The 22968-nt window shown below is 47.9% G+C and overlaps 2 protein-coding genes across 2 annotated transcripts in view; both read right to left on the bottom strand.

Annotated features, from left to right (window-relative positions):
- The window catches only part of LOC144100316 (uncharacterized), a 102411-nt gene extending 96565 nt beyond the window's left edge, over window positions 1–5846 (bottom strand). The window contains exons 1-2 of the mRNA XM_077633299.1: window positions 5743–5846; window positions 4564–4693 (exon numbers count right to left, since the gene is read on the bottom strand). Coding sequence (XP_077489425.1) covers window positions 4564–4693; window positions 5743–5790 — 178 coding nt within the window. The 5' untranslated portion in view covers window positions 5791–5846. The remainder of the gene's footprint in view (window positions 1–4563; window positions 4694–5742) is intronic.
- Window positions 5847–16542: 10696 nt separating this feature from the next.
- On the bottom strand, window positions 16543–22968 carry LOC144102315 (uncharacterized). The gene is made up of 4 exons (XM_077635617.1): window positions 22903–22968; window positions 19788–19900; window positions 18191–18254; window positions 16543–16659 (listed from the first exon to the last, which is right to left on the bottom strand). Exons 1-4 carry the CDS (start codon window positions 22966–22968, stop codon window positions 16543–16545), a joined length of 360 nt encoding a protein of 119 aa, XP_077491743.1.

Below are 22968 nucleotides of genomic sequence, written 5' to 3'. Positions count from 1 at the left end.
CGCATGAAAGATTAGTAGTGGCCCTCCCCATTGGGGCAGAGGTCCCTGCTGGGTGGAGGAAGTACAACACCGCAGGCGTCCACGAAGTGGTCGATGCACGCCGGGGGCACCGCGTCCTTGTATTCACGTCGGGTCCACAAAAGGCACTCTGCAAGTTTAGGCGAAATATCACGCAGTTAAAGAGGTAATGATGCCATAGAATGATTCGAACAGAAAGCGTCGTTAGAAGTGTGAGACACGGCGACACCCAAGCCAAAAAGTTAGCCTGAATGAATTCCTATTCTGACGTGCGAGCATTGGAACACCAGAGAAACAAACCGGCTCGCCTCGTGCAAGTGTTTCTTTGCAGCTGCTGTTTCTCGTTGTGAATGTGCACCAGCTGGCCGACAAAAGTGGCGTTTCTTCAGTGGGTTCAATGGGACATCAAGTTCTCAATAGCAAAAAGGAAAGGCGGGCAAAAAGTTTGATTCATGGCTGATGCGGGAAAAGGAAGAAACGTTTGCGTTGAAGAGACACAATGAAATGAGACACAAAGTTTGAATGAGCATAACATGAAACAAATAATGGTAAGGTAACAAGTAAGGAGCAACAGCCATACAGAGCTGTGAATCACGTACGCAAATTTGCCGAAAGCTTTTCCTAAATTCTGATTTCGGTGTACCCCCTTTGCCTAAAGTAACCGAGACACAAGTTTTCGCTAGTAAACCACATGACGGAACCTTGACGGTACCACTAAGTACCGAAATGCATCTGAACTTGAGAAGAAGGGTTAAGCTTACTTTACAAACATTCAGAGCCTAAGGGCTGCCAGAACTTCTTCGCTACGCGGCTAAGAAGCAATGCACCGTTGCTCGATTACTTCTGGCAAAGGCGGTACAAGTAATGGGGGCACAATCGCACTCCTAAGAGTGCACGCTGTTAGTAGAAATCAAATACGCACAATTTATGCGCGATTTACGGTATTCAGTGGCGAAATGAACGGCACAAACATAAAGAAGAGACAAACTGACCGCCAACCATCAGCTGCCCTGCTAATTTGAAAACAGATTCAAAAGAGCTCATAGCTCTGGATTTTTGCGAACAAGCGGTCACTTGATAGCGCTATGGTCGTGTTTTTTCTTCTCACATGCATTAAAATGACTGCATTAAGCGTTCCAATCAGCGGAACGCAGGCGTTGGCGTGTGCGTGTGGAGAACATCCGGATTGGTCGAGAGGGCGGTGACATCACAAAGACATGACCTCGCGCGGGTAATTCAAACACTTCAGCACGCTGTCACGGTACAACAGTGCTGACTTCATTGCACAATTTCTCATTGGCCTTCAGGGTCGTGACGTCATTCCGCTCCCTCCGAAGAAAGAGAAGTGATTGCGCTGAGAAGAAACGTGGGGGTCGAACCGGCACTAGAGCCGCTGCTCCTTTGGTCGTGGGCCGGGTGCGCTGTCCACCGAGGAATGTTCGTTCTACTTCGTTAAAAGGACTTGTGTGCCTTGTGGTAAATAAAAAAGTAGTCTAAGATAAAAATAACTTCAGAAAATAAAGAACAGCGCCTGCATCTGAGACGTGCAATGGGGACCTCGGGCCACTGAAGGGACCAATGGAGGCTAACGCGTTACACACTGGAAGTGCAACTGAAGAGGTTTTAGAATCTCATGGTTTTAAACTAGCCAAATGTGTGAAACTTGCGGGTAAAGCATGTGAAATCTTTTTCGCGCTAGCATTTGAAATGGTGACGTAATCATCGACTAAAGTGGCGTCGGCATTCTGGTTTCTCTGCGGTACACAGCAACAGGCAGGGGCCGCTACGATGACCTCACGTACGTACTGCGGCGCTAAGTTTCCGGCGAAGAAGCGGTTGTTTCAAAGAAGAAAATGAATGTCGTCGAAGGTGAAATTCCCGAAGCATTGTTTGGCGGCATCGGAAGACGCGTGGCGTGCAGCATGCGGACGAGGGCAGCGGACATCTGAACTCTCAACGAAAAAAATGGCGGTGGTTTAGGCCTGGTTAAACCTGGAGTGACGCGGCAGCTACAGCCGGCCGAGTGAAACTTGGTCACGTGACCAACCACGTGACGAACCACCTGATCAGCCACGGTGCCGCGCCGCCGGCAGCTGCTCGGCACCACGTGAGAGCGTGGCGGCGCACCGACAGGATGGCGGCGCCACCATACTGAAGGCTCGAAATGCTACCGTAATGCAGCTATCGCTACAAAATGACGTCACCACCAGTTTCCTCACACTCCTCCAACACATAACTTAGTTCTGTTTTGATAGTAAATGCAGCTAGGTCTAACTGTTTTAGGGTCTATGCTTTTGATGTTCGCCTTATGACCGGCATGGCGATGCAGTGCAATTTTTCCCCATCTCCTTTTAACAGTGCTGCTTTTGCGGTACTCGTGCTGCTACAGCGTAACTTCGTATCACTTAGCGCTTAGTTGTATGCAACAACGAATGAATGACCGGGAGATATGCGCGAGTAGCAGATGTTCGCGCCTCCGTATGGACATATCTGATTTTCGTTGTGCACACCGGACTGACACACACTGAACATAGCTACTAACTCACCCACACATTTCAGCTTCAGTACACAGTAGTAATTTTCTGCCGGCGCCGAGGTACCAGGTCAAAACGGTAGCCGGCTCTGCCAAGAATCAATTTCATGCTCATACATGTCCACAATTTCGAACGAAAATTCTGAAATTTAGAAAATTGTAAGATACTTTCATGGTAATATTGAATATAATAGTCCATTCTTCTGATATGTAGGAAAATCTCTCTTTTAAAGTGCTTCCATCGGTCGCATTGAACAGTTCAGACTCCCACAGAAAACCAATTAGAAACGCTTCTGACCATAGCACAAAAGTTAACATTAAAAAAATTGAAGACTGTCGTCGGAAGATGCAGTTATGTTGATTGTTATAATGAAATCTTACATTATTAAAAATTGCGTTCATAAGTGGTTTCCAGTTCAAAAATGCTTTCGTCCAGAATTTCTGGGTATATCACAGACTGGCGCACCATATCTTCACTGAACATCGCCCAGGTTTCTATGAAATACTAATGGTTCAGATGAATCAGGCACTCACTCTGCGGCTCTACAAACACAAGACCTCTTAAGCCTTTCCGAATATAGGAATGCCGTAAAATCTTGAAGACGCTCTACCAGAGGCGTGCAGTTGTGCCGAGAACATTATCGTAGCCACGGAATTCTTTGGAGCCTGGAGAGAATGCCTCTAGATGCGTTATCAGACTCATCGCTACCTTGCGAGCTTTGGGGCTTCCGCAGCAGTTTGCTGAAGTACGCTCGCGGTAAAGGATAATTATAACGGAATTTGCATCGGTAATATTACTAAAGCGAAAGCTTTACTACTCCATTCTGTACCTTATCTGACGTGTGTTTCATAACCATGTGACGTCGCCGAGCCGCAACTGTGCCGAAACCGACAAAGAGAGGGCGCTTCGAAAGCAAAGGAAAGGCGCGCAACTGGCCCCTTGGGACAGTGGACACCCAAGTCGCGCTTTAAGGAATCCTTGTGAGGTCAATTTTTAGTGCGAAAACATTACTTCATTAAAAAGCTGAAAAACACTATGTATGGGTGAAGCCTCAAAGTTTTACCTTGACTTCGACATTTGACCTTTGGCCCTTGACCTTGATGTTGCATGCGGTTGTTTTTGAGGCGGCGTTGCCTAAAGTTCTTTCTCACGATCTGCTTGGTTTAACTACGGTAAATCCCTACGACTATATTTTCGCCTTCTTGCTGTTTGCATATCCTGCCAGCTTTATCAGAATAGGCGAATGACACTGCTCACTAGCTATTATTGGCTCCTATGTCGCAGGCGGGAAGAACCAATAATTAAGGGACAAAATGATGAGAGGGAAAATGATCCGTTGCAGAAAAACTATTACATAGTAAGTCTAATTTTGTCGATTATTTAAATGTTTTAAGTTTTGTCAGTTGTTAGTGTCGTCGTCATTAACTTGCTGCTGCGGAAGTGCAACCAATCGCTGTTCCAGCGCGAGTCCTCGCGCCTGTGTCGATGTCAGATGAAGCGGGTCCTTTGCAGCGCTACCGCGTTTTCACTACCTCGACCACACGAAACTTCGACTACTTGTGGGCTCTACCTTTTTTCTGTCGACCGCGCGTGCGATGTTGAGCACCGCTCTCATGTGGTTCGGCTCCTTCCAAGTAGGGCGGCTACGAGTTCGTTCAGTGTTATCCGCGCCATATGTCTGCGCGCTGCGTCATCGTCGACCCTACCTGCCATTGGTCGCAAGTACGGCGACACTAGCGCGCCCGTGGTGGCTGCAGCGCGTAACTCCCTCCCTCTATCCTCGCGATATGGACCACGGTTGCGCACTCCTGAGGAAAGTGGTACCAACAGCTGTCGCTGTAAAAACGCCTGTCAGTACCCGGGGCAAGGTACGGGTGTCTTCCCACAAAACCTGGCACCCGTCGTTGCGGCTCTATCGCTATTTTTTCGCGAACAGAAACATTTGTGCACGTGTGTAGTCAGTGTCCCCTCTAACTCGCACGCTTCTCGGAACTCCTGAAAACATCGTTACCTTGCGAACGGTGACCGAAAAAGTTCTCGGCAGACTCTGTCGTCGGTTCACTTGTGGGCGTGGTGGTCAGTTGGTGGTTGTCGACTTGGTGTCCACCTGACTGGTAGTAGAGATGACATCGCTTCAGGCGCTGGAAATGTTAGGGAACATACGGATGAGAGCTTCTGTATTAACGGACGCTGGAAACGACAGCTGTTGAACCACAAGCCTTCCCTTCCATTAATGAAGCCACACACGTTCACATCCTATTTACTGCGACACGAATCACGTGTCCATTGCTCTTCTGTGTTCAATCAAGCCGTCATAAATCTATGCTGCAGTGTCTATCGTGTACAGCCAAAAGGCGCATACGGTTACGCTTTGAAAATAGAATATCCAATTTGTTATGTAATCAATGTCTTATTGCCTCATTGAAAATGTGTATAGGTTTTACTGGGTATGCAAGTAGGGTCATGACACATTTGGTTTAGATAAAGAACCAAAAGCGACTTAGGCTGAGAAATGTCGTAGTGGAAGGCTCCTGATAACTTCAACCACGTGGGGTTACTAACGTGCATTGGCATCGCACAGAACGTGGGGGGCTAGCGTTTCGCCTCCATCAAATGCGACTGCTGCGGGCGGGATCCAACCCGCGACTTTCGGGTAGTGTGCGATGTCCGTGCATGTTAAAGAACTCCAGGTGGTCGAAATTATCCGGAGCCCATCCCTATGGCGTTCGCCATAGCCTCAGTCGCTTTGGGATGTTAGTCCTATACAGCCAAACCAAATTTGGCATAATCCTATTTGCTGACCCATTAAAATCTGCAAGCATTTTTGAATAGGGCAACTTATTTTTTCTTTATTGTCCACGAATTATTGGCTTGCTGTTTCTTAGAAAGCAACAAGATTGCTTGTCCCAGGCGCTGACTGTCTTGGCTGTCTAGGATGTGTTGCCTGCCATTACACAATGACTTTTGATTGACACGTAGTGAGATAAAATGTGTGACAATCGGATTTGTACCTCGATGCACTAAGCAATTTGCATTCACAAGGCTGCCATGAGGGAAAATGACGCGATTTTCAGTTGAAGATTGCTTAGCAACAATTCTTCCGTGGCCGAAATAAAGTCCACAAAGAAAGGCAAGCGACCTAGCTTTACTGAAAACAAAAACTAGGTGCAGTTGTCCTCCAGGTGCTCACCATTGGCTGTTCTCCTTTTCCCTTGTCTTGGCTTGCCCGCCTGGACATGTTAGTCACACTCTGCTGGGGCCCGATGTGTTCACAAGACGAAGCGGCACTGGTCACCGATGGATCAGTCAGCTTTCTTCGTGAAAATGAATGATTGTCCCCTTTATCCAAGCCTGCAAAAGCCCGGAACATTTGGGAATATTTTCCGCTAAAAGTGCCTTAACTGTATCGAGGATTGGGAGGCAGCCACTCCGAACGCATTCTGCATTGTTCCAAGACGATTATACAGAATTAAATTTACGGACAGCATTTTTCAGTTGCTTTAATGTTTACGTAATAACGACGAGAACATTCAGTTCAATCAAGTTATCTCGGGCCAATGGAGCAAATGACATAAGCGTGATAAGACTACATAGGCGCTGTGTCGTCTTGTCACGTGCTTGTCAGTTACGCTGTTTTTCCCTCTAAACCATGCATCAACTAGCAGGCAAAAATTCCCAGTTCGCATAAGCTTTACGCAAGAAATCTGACACCCTCTGCTCCTACCTCCTCGCCATGATTTGGTGCGTGCCAAACAGCTTCTTATGGCTGAGCCCTTATTCACTGCAGCAACTCCTCACTTGGCCATCTCCTGAAGCTTTTTCTTCGGCGCATGACAGTGGTCGAGGTTCGGTTTTTCTCTTCATTAAAAACTTTTGGTTTAATTCTAATGGTGTGAAACTGCGAGCTCTTAAAAAAGATGCTAACACACGACTCGTGCAACTTTTTAGCTCACATCACATCTTAGAAGAGAGAGAGAGAGCTCTTTAATAAAAAACAAATTTCAGCCGCCGTGAATATTAGCTGACATGCTACTATGCGTAGGGGAGTGAATTAGGGACTAAAGATGGAAGAAGGGTGCTAGAAAAGAGTGCGGTCATTGAAGAGTTTCCTAACGCGATAATTCACTGCATGATGGCTTCTCCGGATGAGACCGCAGTCAAGTTCTGTGCATGTACAGCGGGGTCATAAAGTGTTCGGGCAATTTAGAGCTTGCCTAAAACACCAGTACCATCTACACAGGCAAATAAGAATATAATTGCAGTTCACTGCTTTCTTTGCAGCCAAAATAACCTAATAAAGAGTTCACTGAGTGGCACTTGGGTGACTGTCACAAAAATCAGCGCATATTCGAAAAAGAAAACAGCGCTGCGCAGAAGCACTCGCGCCCGCGAGCTGTAAAATAAAACAAAACAGCGGAGAAGGAACCCCGGAGAGTGCTCAACTTTGCGTGTGCTGCTGCCCTTTCCACTCAGCTCGCCGGCGAGGCGCCAAAGGAAACATGGCTGCTCGCGCCGTCCATTTTTCTAGAATGTCCGAGTAGTTTCTACCCACTGCCGACGGAGAGGGCACAACCCTGGACCGCGCTAAAGTGATGCCCTCTCCCCTTCGCTCGCGCGCCGGCGGCTCTCATCGCGAGAAGGACCCAGAATCTTCTGTAAGGCGGTTTCTGCGCTCGACCAATGGGGTCGCGCGCCCGGCGCGAGAAGGAGAAGGAAATTGAGCAGTAGATACTGCGTGTATGTGCGCGCCTGCCTTGGCACGAAGAATGAACAGACGCGGACCGCTGTTTGTCAGCCCGAGCGGCCGTTAAAAGCTTCAGAGAAGCGCGCCTGCTCGACTCCCGGGAGAACGCCACTCGACCAGCCAAGAACGGACCAGCGAGGCAACGTGCGCCAGTCTGCGTGTCGGCCCCGTCGTGCTCCTCAGGTCGCCGGACCGTCGCAGGGCCGGTGAACAAAATGTGTTTTGTTTGTTTGTCTCTCTCTGTGTTGGTGCACTCTTGGTGCAAATATTTTGTTGAATTGTAATCTCTCAGGTGTTACTTTGCACGAGTTGCATAGCATTTGTAAATCACTTTGTATGGGCTCGTACGAGTGATTGTGAAATATTCTGTATCGTCTCCCTTCCTTCTTTCACTCCCTCTTTTATCCCTTCCCTTACGGCGCAGTTCAGGTGTCCAACGATATATGAGACAGATACTGCATCATTTCGTTTCCCCAAAAGCCAATTATTATGTATCATCTCCTTGCTGTATAAACTTTGTTTTGTTTTGTGAACCTTCGGCTCTGTTCCCATTCTCTGGCTTGCGACCGGCGAAAGCTGAGCACCAAACGACCAGCCCCCTTGTCACTTGATAGCTGGTCTCCGGGTGAGCTTGCCACGCTGAGTCGAGGGCATCTCCTCTGTGGCCGAGACCGCTACCCACACACGCTCTAAGGGTGTCTCGTAGTGCGCGCAAAGTGCGCGAAGAGGTGACTGTGACGGACTGCATGCATTGTTCTTAGTGCGCACGTTGGTAGGCGCACGCTGGACACTTGAAGAGAACATGAAGTCCATTCTCAATTGAGCCGCAGTTGTCCCAATACGGACTGTCTGATTGCTTGAAACGGTATCGTAGACTGTTCGTAAATGCAACATTAAGACGGAGACGATGATAAATTGCTTCTGGATGACGCGGAAGCCCGAGTGGTAGTCTTGATTTTAGCTCTGGTTCGATGGAATGGAGAAAAGGTAATGATCACTCGGCAAGTTCCAGAGGCGGTTCGTTTCATCCTGGGTATATTGTTTGGCGATATGGGGTGCATCTGATTTTGTGAAGATGCGCTTATAGGTACGACGCTGTAGACCCTTGCAGGCCGCTTCGTATGCTCTGGAAAAAGTGGAAGATTACCCATTGCCACATCGCATCAGCAATAACACCTTTTTCAGGTGTTTAGAGCCTTCAGTATTACATTAAGGCAGCAAATCGGACCAGCTAGATTATCTTACTCTTTTTCAATCCGCACTGATGCGAAAATTGGTGCCCCTAGGAGGGACATTGCACAGCACACGGGAAGCGCAAAGGGCTCCCGTGTGCTGTGCGATGTCAGCGCATGTTAAAGGTCCACAGTTGGAAGAATTATTCCGGAGCCCTCCACTACGGCACCTCTTTCTTCCTTTCTCCTTTCTCCTTTCACTTGAAATAAGTGTGCGCTTAATAGACGAAGGCATAACCTAAGCTAACCTAAAGGAACAGAAATGACGGGACAAGGGCGCAACTTCCTTCGTTTATTCAGCGCACGCTTATTTCAAAGATCGTGAATCAACTAGAGGGAGAAAAAGTTTGTCTCCTCTGAGTTTTTTCCTTCACGGCTCAGTTAAGATGTCCAACAAGAAATGACTCTGCTACTGCGCCATTCCCTCTCATCAACGAATGAGCACGCATCAGCCAAGTACGGCTTGGCGTCGATGCGATAGACAAGCAAATTCCCAAAGCCCATGTTTGGCCCCTCCTGTTCATATAAATGCTGCAGCATGACTGTCGCCTGTCGGGAAGTAGTCACCGTTTTTCGCCCTAGCGCATCTTGCTTAAGGGACGTGAGAGGGCCTGTAAATGATCGATTCGTCAAGACGGAGCCAGGCACTAACCATTCCTTTCCTTCATCGGCTCGAAGTGGGCTGCCGCGGCATGTCCACTTGTACATGTTCGCACTCTGCTGGTACCATGTACGCCTGCTGGCTGTCTCCATGACAACGGATAAGCAGAGACTTGTCTGAGCGGGAAACCACCTGAAACATGCATGGGGGCTTAGAGTGAACGCTTTTTCACCCATGTGTGCGTTAGAATAATGTAGAAAAGAGAGTGTAATTTTCTATTGTACTGTTGTAGAAAGTAGAAACCTGCTGCAAGGCAGTTCATTTCTACATAAGTAGCTATACTCTGCACATATCTTGTATAAAACTGGGGGAGGCACTTAAGCTCCTCCTTAAGGGTACGACGCGATGAAGTTAATGAGTTAGTGCCCATTTATGCGGAATTGGTCATTCTCAACATTCATAGGTCCATGGGAGTCCTCATGTCACTGCTTGCGCAGTGGTGCAGCGATTAAGCGATGCGCCACTGCTCTGCGATGGCAGGCGCGGCCACTGGTGGGGCTTGTGCGACCCAAGTTGCTTTTCCAGAGCAACCTCTCGTGATCGATCATTAAGTTAACCGCTACCTGCCACGGTGGACAGTTCCCTCACAACTCGGTGGGCAGGTTCTCGTGACGCTACAGGGTCACGTGACGCAGGTGGGCCACCTAGAGCGCTCTACACTACCCTATTTTCGCTCATAACGCTGACAACAGAGACTACGTAGAATTTTCTGTACTAGGGAAGCCTTAACGCTATCGCGTTAAAATTTCTTTTTGTGCTCGTAGTTTTAACGCTATCGCGTTTAAAATTATTTGTGTGTACATAGCCTTAAATGCGAAATGATTTTACATGGCATGTGTGCAAGAACGCACGGAGGTTTTGGACGTAAAGCTGCAATTCAGTGAGTCTTTTAACAGTGGACCCGCAAATGACTCAGATGGCCACACAGCTCATAGCATGGCAAGAAGGCTCATGAGAGAGGAAATCTGTGTAGGTTTTACAGGAAATTTATTCAGAAGAGTGTAAGTGTGGAAAACAAATGTGTTTACTGACGATGAGTTCTGATGGTTAAAAGACACACCACTGTAAATTCCTCATAAAATTGTTATAACAGCACATACACTCGTCGTAATGCTTTTTTGGTGTTTGCAGGCAATAGTTTAGAAGCATGTGCAAGTGTTAGTTGCAGACAGCTCAAAGCACCCAAAGAGACGAAAATATATCTATACTAAGTGGTCTCGATCAACGCCAAAGCATCTAATGTTTTCCCGTGTCAAACACAGCGTAAGCAAGGAATTATTTTCGAAGTTTCAAAGAAGTTCTTAAACACAGTTCTTAAGTGCATGGACGACGTCGTGGATGTCACCAGCTTTATTTAGACCTCCTCCGGTTCTCTGACATGCGGTAACATCACACAGCCCACGGGCACCATTTTTGCGTTTCGCCTCCACAGAGTGTCCAGGATTGACTGATGGACGAATTTGCACATAGCGCCTTAACGCAAAGCGCTTTAACTGCACACCAGACGGAGAGACGGAGAAAACGAAAACATGGCGACACTGATGTTATTATTCTTCAGCGTAAATCTGAGCGCACTCATATGGCAGCACAGGAAAGCTATACAGTTTTTTCAGCGCACTGCAGGTGTGGACGTTAGGCGCTCGTAGCCTGAATGATTCACTGCGAAAACTGCTGTCTATTCACCCAGATTATTGGATTCAGGCGTAGGAAGCCCCTCTTAAGCCTCTCAATGGTCTTCGGCGATGTGCCGCATCCAAAGAAACACTGACCCTTAAAAATAAACAAAATCAAACATTGGAAAAGCTTTTTCGGCTACGTCAAAAATATCTGCTTGCATATGTTTACTGAACATGGTACCGTGTGCGAATATGTAATTGCTTAAAATAATCTTGTTCGGCGCACTTCCAAGCCCTATATTTAGAGACGCGTGAACACGTCTTTCTTTTGGCTGACATTTATGCATTCACCGTCACTTATAAACAGGTCAACCATAATACTCATCGCAAAACATTGGGCCAATCACCTCGGCCTCAGCATTTTTCCTACCCACAGATTGCCCATGGACGACCCGCAACATACTGAGTTGGCAGCCTTTTCTTTGGTTCAGCCCACATGCGAACTGCGCAGTAAGAAACGCGAAGTGAAAATTAACGCCTGTCATCAGTTCATCTAGTGTCAAGGGCGCGTAAAGACCCGCAGAGGAGTAGATATTTAATGCGCAAAGAGTACAAACAATTATATCCAGTAGTATGCCTTTTAGCGCGATAGCCTTGAGCAGCTCGTGTCGCGGAAAAGCGGGGTCGGCGTCGTTGAAGTTGTAACACGAAACCCGACAATCTCAAAATTAAAAAAAACTCGCAGGACGGTCATGACTATATAACGCGAGTTTCAGGGATAGCTGTTTAGGCGTTTAGTCACGTGACCACTATTGTAGTGGTCACGTGATGCAGATGGCTGTTCCAAACAGAGCCACCCGTAGGGTTGTGCGACCCAGGCTGAGCGGCGCAACCAGTGGGTGCGCGAGCCCCAACCGGTTACGCCGACGGCGGCGAGAAAACCAGGGTCGGGCGCCTAACAGCTGTCGCTGTAAAAGGCCTTGTGGTGATACCGAAAATCGAACCAAGGTCTTTTAAATTGAGAGGCAAGCACGAGGAGAAAACACTACGAAACTGGTCGGTTCGAACTGAATAAAAGTGACCTAGTAAATCCGTTGTGGTCTTTGACTTCGTGAAGTTTCTTTGTGTGCTGATGAGTTTATAGTGTATAGTCTTTAGGAGTTCAACCTACCAAGCAACTCAGGCTATCAGGGACACCGTAGTGGAGAGCTCCGGTAATTTCAACCACCTTTGCTTCTTTAAGGTGCACTGACATCGCACCGTACACGGGCCTCCAGAATTTCGCTTGCATTGAAATGTGACCGCCGCGGACGGGATCGAACCCGCATCTTTCGTGTCAGCAGCTGACGAGTGTGCCGATTTTGAAACGGGACCCGATAACAATCGCCTTCTATTCTATAAAGCATTTTAAATCGACTGCCGTGAACTGCGGCACTCCTGCGCCTGTCATGTTGTAGAGATGAGAGTGAATGCGAACATCTAGCGCTGATGTACGATAGGTGGCGTTATGTGTTCTGCTTAGAGTCACTGGGAAAATTAAGCTTCCAGTGATTCTGGTTCGGTCTGAGTTTGGGTTTATGCTGTTCTACGTTCTAAAGCGATCGACTCAGGCTTTAAGGAACGCCGTAGTGGAGGGCTTCGGAAATCCGGCGACCTGGGGTTTCTTAACGTGCACTGACATTGCACAGGAGTTGTGGATTTGCATTCGGAAGATCGGCAGACGACGTAAGCTGGTCTGAACGTGGAGCCCGGTGATAAAAGGATGGTTTCGCCCCCTGCGGGCGGCAGCATGGACCTTCGCGACCTCCTCGAGCTTCAGAAGCGCAGTCAGCGGTGGCCGGACCTGTGCGCACCATGTTTTGTGCGGGCGTCAACCATCCCGATGCCATGGAACCAGTAGCGCCCGAGCGCCTGTGATGTACGCTTCTGTATGCTGTTGTGGTGAACGAATGTGACGACCATGGAGACGCAGACCTCTACTACGGCCTCTCTTTCTGTCTTTTCTCTTGCTACAAACTTGCTCCCTTCGTTCAAGGCGTGGGTGACGTGTCCACCGATATGTGAGACATTTACAGCGCCTTTCCTTTCCTCTAAACTCACAACTTAGGCGCATTATGGCCAATTCAGGGAGCAACGTCACTGCAGCCCGTTCATGATTTCTTCGGGCGGTGGATGGGCTGTTTTGAGAGGCCTCCTAGAGACTCCGAGTGATTTGTCTAGCGGGCAAGGCGTCGCGCCGAACGGTCGATGCGTTCCGTGGACTCCCTGGAAACGCTGCTGTCGCGTTCCACTCTTAAAAGCGAAGCTTAAACGTCCGCCAATTTTTTGTTGCTTTTAGGAGAAAAAATAATTAGTTTGTTGCGGTACATTAAACTTATGTGGGCTGAACCGTTATGATTCATTCCAGGCAGCTCAGAACGGACTGTCTTTCCAACCAATACGTACCTTGCGGCCCGTGCCGAAGACGACCCTCCGCGAAGTGGCCCTGCCGCTGTGCGCGGAAAAGCCATCACCCCGACTGCGGAGAGGGTCGCCGTGCCAGCACTGCGGTACAGAAACACGAAGCCTCCGTAGGCGCAGGACATGTCCCTGTCGAAAAATACAAGAGCCGGTCCCAGAATACAAAATGAAATTCTGCCGTTCTGTCGTTACGACACATTTTTCTGTAGTACTGCTAAGTTGTTTGTTGTTGCGACAGAACTGGCTCTCTCGTTACGAAAGGAGACCACTAGCATACTAAAGAAAAACCTGTTATTACGACAAGATTTTCTGCGATGAGGTTCTAATATTCTACAAGAAAATCTGTGACAGTAGTACTGCTAAGTTGTTTGTTGTTGCGACAGAACTGGCTTTTTCGTTACGACACGAGGCTGCTAAAATACTACAGAAATTCCTGCTGTTACGACAAAAATTTATGTTAAGAGGTTCTACTATACTACAAGAATATTTGTTACAACTGAAAATTTTCTGTCGTCATAAATAGGGCAGGTACCTGTGGTTTGTGAGTCTAAAGGCTAGCTGGCAACATTGTGGTTCATTCGTTGGCGAAAAATAGATACCTCCCAACTTTTCTCTGCATCAGATGCGTATGCATTCAGACCTCATTTCCTCTTCCGGATCTCAGCAAAATGAACGTAGGTAAATCTGAATGCAGCTAACCACAGAGCATGAATCGGGCTATAAGCAATGTCACGGCACGCTGTCAGCACACACCTAATCCACTGCATGCAAAAACCCCGCCATCATGGACAGCGAAATGCGCATGCCTACTAGGTACAGCCTTTGTCAAAAATACACAGTCCACTAGGTGGCCATGTGGTTTAGCTTGTTGATCATCACCTGCTTTCCAAATCCATTGATGGTGAGAACTTTTGTCGTCACTCGCGCACGGTTTAAGACTTTCATGGGTGCTGGAGGTTGTACCAGTAGACTTTAACAGGAGCCCCTTGAGCTGTATATTTCTGACAAGGACTGTATAGCTTTGCAATCCCCCATGTGGGTTAGTCGTAGTATTTCCTTCTACAGTCTGATAATTGAAGATCATTTTCTTAGGACAAACGAAAAATAAAAATTCAGGGGGGCACATTGCTTATCGAAAGTGCGGCAAAGCCTTTAGTGTGGTGTTGATGCTTGTGTCACTGATATGCGGTTAAGATGTTGATTAAGCGCTCAATCGTTGGTGCATCTTGAATGCTAAAGACACTAGAGAGCGTTTGGGAGGAATCCGTCTGATTCGACGCCTTTCCGCAAACACTCTCCAGCGTTCCTGCGCTAGACAAGGCGAACTAGTTATACGTTGGCAGGAAGTGGCGAAGACATTAGCACGTTCGGCTGCGAAACGGAAGGATGGTGGTTTGAATCCCACCATGCACCAGGACTTTTTATCTAATCGAGTTGGCGCCATTTGATTGACAGCTATAGTGTGAGAGATTTCGCGGACGGACGGACAACGGTGAGCCGTTAAAGGCTTTCGCTTTATTAGAGGGGATAATTGTTACTTTGCGGCCATATTTAAAAACATTTCCCTGCTTACGAAAATTTATATCCACACTCCTGCATTCGCTTCATAAAAACGATAGATTACTACTACCTGCTGCTGCTCGAAGCGACTGTAATCGCGAGAGATATTATGCGTTCCATGAACCTACACTTCCGCTTACCTCTGGCAGCTGTCCACCGCGCCAACTCTGCGGTAAGGACGCTGCCAGTCTGGCTCCTGAAGGCTCGCCTGGCACGCACATGACGAAGGCACTCCATACTGTGTAGACAACGGCGAGCGGGCGCCGACCGCCTTCTGAGCTGCCGAGGGCTGACGTCACGGCCGCCATGTTAAGCCTAACCATAGCTAAATGTTAACCTAATAAGGCGATATTGGTGTAACATGTTCTACTAATTGAGCCCGTTACGAATATGCCATTAGTTACACCATGACTTCATCGGTTAATTATGAGCAATTAAATTTAAGCTTATCCATATCTAAATACTAACTTCATCATTTAATATTGGTGTCTAACGTATTCTACTCATCTAAAGGATTCCAAATATCTAATTATTTTTATGGTGACCTCATTAATTACCGAGTTATAACCTATTAAACAGTGACGTTACTAGTTAATTATGACATCACAAAACCAAGACCTCTTCAATCAATGTAATTCATTTTGTGATGATCTCATTGAGTTGCAACAGATTAAACAGTCACGTGACTAGTTAATTATGACGTCACAAAACCGTGACCTCCATCAAACACAATTCGATATAATAATGACGTCACCAATAAATCACCGATTCAGTTGCTATATCGATTTACTATGGAGGCCGCCATCTTGAATTCATCGGACAGAAAATTTCCCATTCAAGGGAGGTGGTATCAGACCCGAAGAAATCGAGAAACGTGATGAATAAGCGCTAACGCTCTTAACAGTGAATTAACTAGGAGTGGCCGATGGCGAACTTCGATCTGGGTTGTTGGATTTAACCTGAGAGCGGCCGTCACGACTAGAAACGCTTCAGATAACGCGCTTGTATGATGTCTCGACGCGCCTACAGGATATCGTATAGAATCGTCTGCGAGTGACTGCGATCCCCCAAATACATTTCGTTTGCACCTAATAAGATGCGTCCGGTAACTAACCACAAAATAGCTTTTAATTCAAATTACAAGTCGGTGCTGCTTTCCGAGAGTCACTGCCGAGCGCCTTTCACCATTCAATCACGCTCGCCAGCCGCGAAAGATGTCAACGTTGGTGGCGAGTCAATTCTCGCGACGCTTGCGTCTTTCCACTGCGGCCTCCGCTTCGCCGCGACCGACGCCCCGAAACGGCAAAACGAACGCGACGCGATTACTCCTATGATGCGCGACGCAACATAGCATATTTATTTTGTATTCGGTATTTGTACATAGTGTATATTATTCCATACTCCTATCCGTTCTCACTATCCTTTCTCTTTTCTCTCTCCCCCCCCCCCCCCCCGCCCCCTGTCCTTTTATTCCCGCTAGCCGCAGCTCAGGTGCTTCAGGTTTCAATGGCAGATGCCGCGGCTAGCAACGTCCTTTCCTTCCAGTGTTATCTTATTGATAAATAGCCACTAACGACACAACGCGACGCTTGGGGTCAAATGCAGGCTCCTCTTTCCACCAGTGATCCGCCCCCGTCGATTCCGTCTTCGGTTTCTATGGGACGAGAAAGCATGATAAAAGGTACTGCATATTAAGTTTGCAGAGATTCCTCACCCGTCAGCTGCAGGATGGAAGCCCAGCTGCGGCTGCCAGTCGTCCCAATACGCGGTGCAGGTACTCCACACGACTCTCGCCTTTGTCGGCGCCCGAGTCTCCGCCAAGTGTTGACGATGGCTGCCTGGCATCCGTGCGAGGGGGGGGGGGGGGATCAAACGACAACTTTCATTCCTCTTCACTGAGAAATGTGCGCTAAAAGGAGTGGACTGCGGCGCAGCCACGTAGCGAAAAAGACAAGGTCACAAAAGGACCAACGTCGCAAGGCAAGAAGAAACAACGGCAGGAAAAATGCAGCGCGCAAGTATACACGAAGGCAAGGACTCTCAACGTGGCGTCGGAAATTGTTAGGCATGCCACGGAGGGAAATATTAACAAGGGATGACTCTGCTAGCAAGTGCGCGTGATGAAAGACAGGTAAGGGTTTGAGCAAAAAAAAAAAACCGTTAACCAGCTGATACGTGTTCGTCAAGGTTATACGTGCATATCTTGCCCATGGGTATAGCTGACAGGCGGCAGACTGCAGTTGGCCGGAACGTGCCCTAACATTATTACTGCAAGGCGAGATCTCAATGTTCTTCTTAATCGTCCGCCGAACACTGTTCCAGAAAAACACTGCATCACGGCATCACACAAGGCAATCATCGATTAGCCTCTTTGTCATCTGCCTTCTTGACAGGTCGAGCAAATATAGCAACGAAAAGCGAAGAGTGAGGAAATCAAATGTCGGCATCCTCCTTCAGGAAACTGCACAAAGCTCCCTCGCAGTCATGACTAGTCAATGCAAACAGATAAGGCAGATAACTCAAGCACTTTTTCTAACGCTGCCAGCAGAAAGAGGTGGATTGCACATTTGAGCAGGAAAAGCCATGAGGCAAGCTGGTTATTGAACAAGCGAACAAGGCCCGCTCCTCTATACTCTACAGGAAGAAGCAATCGTCTCCAAGCATAGCTTATTGAGAGCGCCACACAAAGGTCGTGAAAAGTCGGTGCATCTCTTGTACGTTCTTGCACAACGCATCACTTGCGATATACATAACCGAGCTTTGCAACAAAGACGATGTCTGCAAACTTGTGTCCGAGCAAAAAATCGAGAGTTATAGATCCATCCCATACAGCATTCGATACGTTATTTTGTGTAGTCTTGATGCCTTGTTGCGCTTAATATGAGTAAGTGGCATAGGCAGTTCCGCTTGCGAAAATTTTGAATCCCTGCCGATGTGCACCTGTGCTTGTGCACTACAGGCTTACGACGAGACACAGTAAGACATAAATAGGCACTGTGATGTGAAATGCGTTCAACGTGCTTCTTTAAAAAAAAAAACGCCGCCTTCCGCGCGATTCGTTCACCATATTTTTTTCCAATATAACCGCAGAAGGAGGCGCCCATTCAAAATTCTGCTAAACCAGCATGCTAAACCAGCACTACCGAAGGTGAGAGCTAATGGCTGTTCGCACCTGTATGCAGATAGGGCTTTTGAGGCCTCCTTGAACGTCCATGATCGAAACACTTGCTTCTTCCGACTACAATGTTCTACGAGGGACATCGTGGGAACCACGCAAGCATGATTATTCCCCCGTGTTTTGCAGGCCGCTTGTTTTACCAAAGGCTTAAACTGGCGCTTCCGACAGTTGAGGAGCCGGATCTCACCTTCTGCTCATCACACCTGCTGTGCTTCCAGGCAGGATACCCAGAGTTCATCGTGGAGGACCGCCTGCACGAATAATTAGAACAGAGGGCTGTCAGCGCGATACATAAAACAAAATATCAAGACACTGAGACAGAGCTATCCTACAAAAATGGTCTATAGACAACCCAGAAACAGCCTACAGACTTTTTAGAGACTATTGCCTTCCTATAGATATTTCTTTTTGTCTATTCATAGTCTATAGACAAAGCGTATGGCCATAAATCTATATATTGTCTATAGACTCTCTATGGGATTTGTAATAAGACTTCTGTCGGGTCTATAGCCTACAGACTTTATAGACAGAAGTCTACAGACAGTCTATAGACTGCCTAAAGAAATTTTTGCAAGGGCTCGGCAATTGCTCTGCTACTTTCGTTTCGTGCGCAACTGTCATTGCTATTTTACAGCGAAGCTGTTGCTGGCACACTTGCGAAGTGAGCTGCGTCATCATTAGCGTAACACTTCACAAAAGCATCCCGTTGTTACATCACATCAGGTGACCGCGACGTCACCATCACGTGGCCGGTCACGTGTCGGCATCACGCGACCGTGAAGACACCAACACCTTTTTCCAGTAGGGTGATGTCACGCTACCAGTGTTGCCAGGGGCATCACAGGGCGCTCCGCACAGGGGTTGGTGGAGCGTCGTTGCGTCGGTAGCTGTGATCAAACGCCTTATTAGAAGTATTATAGTAAAGGCATTTATTCTGCGTAGAATGCGCTCAATACTGTGAATACATCAAATGCTTTGCCATTAATAACGCTTAAAACTACCAAAACTGATAGATCCAAGTTCAAGCATTACTTGACCGAGTTTATGATCTTTCTAGCCGCTAAAGTGGAATTAAAAATGACCGCGTCTTGTGCAGATTGTTTTCGAAAAAAAATAGAAATCTCGTCCGCTTAAAACCCGCACGTCTCGACCATTTACCACGCCAATTATGTGACGCAATACGAATGCGTGGACCTCCAACGTACAATATGAGGTTCTCTATGAATGGCTTTCTCTGCGGCTGTGCAAGAGCTCTGACGCGGAGCGATACATTCACCAGACGAGTGCAGTTTGAGCGCTCTCACTACCACCGCCGAAGGAAGCACGTTACTCCCTCAAGTCACTCTGCCTCAATAGGAGTAAAAAAAAAACAGAGGACTGTTAGGGCTGTTTAACGCGATGTTCAGCGATAGCCGTTTAGCCGTTTAGTGTTTGGGATATATTTTTGACGCACTTGTGTAGTGGTCAAATGATGCACCCCTGCACTGGCAGGCGGCTCTTCCAAACAGAGCCACCCTTAGGCTCATGCAACCCAAGTTGACAGTGACATAGGGTCACGTGACATTAAAGTGACCGTGATATTAACGCACGCACTGGTTACGCCGACCACGACGACGACGAGAAAGCCAGAGACGGGCCCCTATAACAGCTATCGCTGTAAAAAAAGCTCCCTGTAAAGAATAATCTGCTCGTCACCCACTTACAAAGGAGTGTTTTTTTACGAGAGGTTTCGCGGCATACAACTCCTGTCTCGCATCATCCTCTGGAAAACTGTACCCACTCACCAAAGGCTGCTGGCCTGATGAACGGCTGCCGGCTGCTTGACCCACGCGACGAAAACATTCCTGATGAACCGGTTGGTTCCGTCTGCAGCTCGCTCGCGGGACCGCAGACGGGGCTGCGATATACAGGAGGTGATCACACAGCGAATAGATATATAACGCAGCTGTAACGAGCACTTAACATGGACCTTTAAATGCTGACACTGAAAGGAATGTTCTTCAATGAGACGATGTAGCGAGGGAGGGCGACGCATAAGCTCCAGCGCATAAGAATTTTTCGCGGATGTCAGCTGCTATGACTCGCGCTACACTGGACGATAATTAAGAGAGTTTTCAATTTAGCAAACAAGCTTTGAGGATTTCTGGCAGTTTGAGGCGGCTTGAAGCTGTTTGGCACGTATCGGCAGATAACCGCATTATAAAGACATATACGCGACATTCACCAATAACGGGGGTTTCATAAGAAATGCTAAAAAAAAGAAATACAATTGCTGTTTGGCCCTACACTTTCCACGGATGCCACCGCCCCCGGTTGTCCTTCTGGGAACCAGCCTCTGTCCGCGGCGCCACCTTTTGTGTTTTTCCCTCAGCAGATGCCTCTCTGCCTCTGCCCTACAAGCGGAGGGGAGAGATTTCTATCACTACTTCGCCACCTTCCAATCGAGGAAGGTGCGAACACTAAAATGCCGAGCACCGCCTTTTCTTCCTCTTGGGTCTTGTGGCAGGTTCCCCTCCTCTGCCCTACAAGAAAAGTGGGGATTTTCTTCTCTTCGCACTTCCCCACCTGTAAACCACAGCAGGTGAACACTACAACGCCGGATGCCACATTATCTCCCCGGCGGGTTTATGACGCTTCAGTGGCGTCAGCACAGGAATAGGCACAAACACACGAAATACGAAACAGCATTCCGGACGCGCCCCGCAGCGGTGTCTCAGTGGTTAGGGCGCTCGACTACTGATCCGGAGTTCCCGGGTTCGAACCCGACCGCGGCGGCTGCGTTTTTATGGAGGAAAAACGCTAAGGCGCCCGTGTGCTGTGCGATGTCAGTGCACGTTATAGATCCCCAGGTGGTCGAAATTATTCCGCAGCCCTCCACTACGGTACCTATTCTTCCTTTCTTCTTTCACTCCCTCCTTTATCCCTTCCCTTACGGCGCGGTTCAGGTGTCCAACAATATATGAGGCAGATACTGCGCCATTTCCTTTCCCCTAAAACCAATTATTATTATTATTATTCCGGACGCTATGATGGAGGTTACTGTACTCCTCCCAATCGGAGTTTTACGGTGTGGAAGTTTATTCCAATAGGGGGGGGGGGGGGTGAACACCAGGGGCGTTTGTCTCTCACTAGCCTGTTATGGTCAACAATTTTCCAAAGCCCATGAAGGAAATGCCACGGTGCGGCCTTCTCATTTCGTTTCCTGTTAGCATGATCCATGCATTGCTGCTTTATCATATGTACTGTTTGCTGAGTTTCCATGCTGGTCCATATTCCTGTGCTGGCATCTGGGCTGCAGATTATGCAAAGTATTAATTAATTTGAGGCACGAATATTATGTAAACTGTAAATAGTGGAGTTTAACGTCCCGAAGCGAGATATAGGCTACACGAGGTACGTCGTACAGTTCACAGGTACGAAATAATGTAAATCACTTTTTCGGATTGATGTGCTTATAACTCCGGTTGCTGTGGCGGGGTTCGAACGCGTAACCTTGTGCTTAGCGGATGAACGGGCTAGCCACCGTCCCGCCGTGGTAGTCGCCCTGCACTACGACATTGATCACTTACCGCAAAGGAAGCGACGCACGCGTTCCACGCCAACCGGGACGTTTGGAAACCTTCCGGCCTGCGCAAAGAGAATGTGACGTCATCCTCCGTCGTACCGCTCTCGGAAACTGAGGTCTTAAGAGGCAGCAGATGTGCGCAGTACACGCAGATATCAAATACTATAACTCAAGGAAAGGAGAGGCTAAACTTGGAAACACATCGAACACGCACGCATCCCGAGAGGGAGTTGACATCCACCAGCTAACAAAAAAGGTGGCTCTGGCTTACGACACCCCTTGGCACCTTGGCGCTGCCCGCGGTAATTTAAAGCGTTACAGGCTTTTCTTCTGTTCTCTTAAAATATATAATTACGTTCTAGTGCGAAAACACTCCTTTGCTAGCAAAGCGGGAAACTCACGTTCCGCACTATAAGAGTACGACGCCATAGCGTAATGGGTTAATTCCCACATATGCAGGTTATTCTTTATGTTCATATACATCACCGGGAGTCCTCAGTGGTGCAGCAGTTAAGAGATGCGCCACTGCCCTGAGGATGTTGCCTTTAGCATTTTCGCCCATGCTACTCTACTCTAAAGCACTAGCATTTTACGCGATAGTGTTACAACTCGTTCGGTCGTAAAGCCGTCGGCTTAGTAGTATTCGGCACCGGGTGTCGGAAATAATCGGGGCCTCCGTAAAAAAATCGTATCATGTCAATTTGTGGTTCCAATGATTGACGATTGATTGGTGTGTGATAGGCGATGACGAGTTAATGCAATGATTGTAATTAAAAGGAGGGTTCAAAGGTGTCAAAATGCTCAGAATGGAAAGCCAATGCTTGATGATGCTAATTAACAAAATTTAGAGGGTGTAATTGGGGAATTTTAAACAGTAAAGAAAAAAACAAATGAGAAATGCGTTCAAAGACGTCAAACAGCTCAGAATGGAAAGCCTAATCCACTACGCTAACGAGTCATACTCTTAAGGCGGAGCTTAAGTGTACTCTCCATTCTTTTAATTTTTTTTCATTTTTCCCTTATGCAGTCACAGCGACCGGGACAAAGTATGCACGACTTTGGAGGGTAGTTCCTCTCACCGGGTCACTTACCCTTTCTTTCTTTCCTTCACTGCTGCAGGGGAAGAGGCGGGGCGCGGAAGGTTTTGTGCCTAGTTGGTTTACACCCACGTGACGGACGCACTTGCGCCCGCGAAGCCGCTTGGGGCGCTGCATCGGCGTCGCTGCTTGCCCCTTCATTAAAGTTAGAGGAAGGGAAAAACGTGCTGAACGACCTGCCTGTCAGCAGCTGCCCCACTAAAAGCCCCCAGTGGCTCCAGATTTATCTGAACTCACCTGCTTGGATGAGGAGCCAATGCTCGAGCCTGACGGGAGACAGGGCAGCTGCCTGCTATCTGACAT

Source organism: Amblyomma americanum, chromosome 8 (assembly GCF_052857255.1).
Source record: "Amblyomma americanum isolate KBUSLIRL-KWMA chromosome 8, ASM5285725v1, whole genome shotgun sequence".
In the NCBI taxonomy this organism is placed as follows: Eukaryota; Metazoa; Arthropoda; class Arachnida; order Ixodida; family Ixodidae; genus Amblyomma; species Amblyomma americanum.
This window is presented reverse-complemented; position numbering and strand designations above follow the sequence as displayed.

What these genes read in the sequence shown, in the direction of transcription:
- LOC144102315 (XM_077635617.1), bottom strand. Translation starts at nt 22,968, where the DNA reads ATGTCAGATAGCAGGCAGCTGCCCTGTCTCCCGTCAGGCTCGAGCATT. An exon ending in TTGGCTCCTCATCCAAGCAG is followed by an intron (nt 19,901 to 22,902) that starts GTGAGTTCAGAT and finishes TGTATATCGCAG; the next exon opens with CCCCGTCTGCGGTCCCGCGA. An exon ending in CATCAGGCCAGCAGCCTTTG is followed by an intron (nt 18,255 to 19,787) that starts GTGAGTGGGTAC and finishes TTATTCGTGCAG; the next exon opens with GCGGTCCTCCACGATGAACT.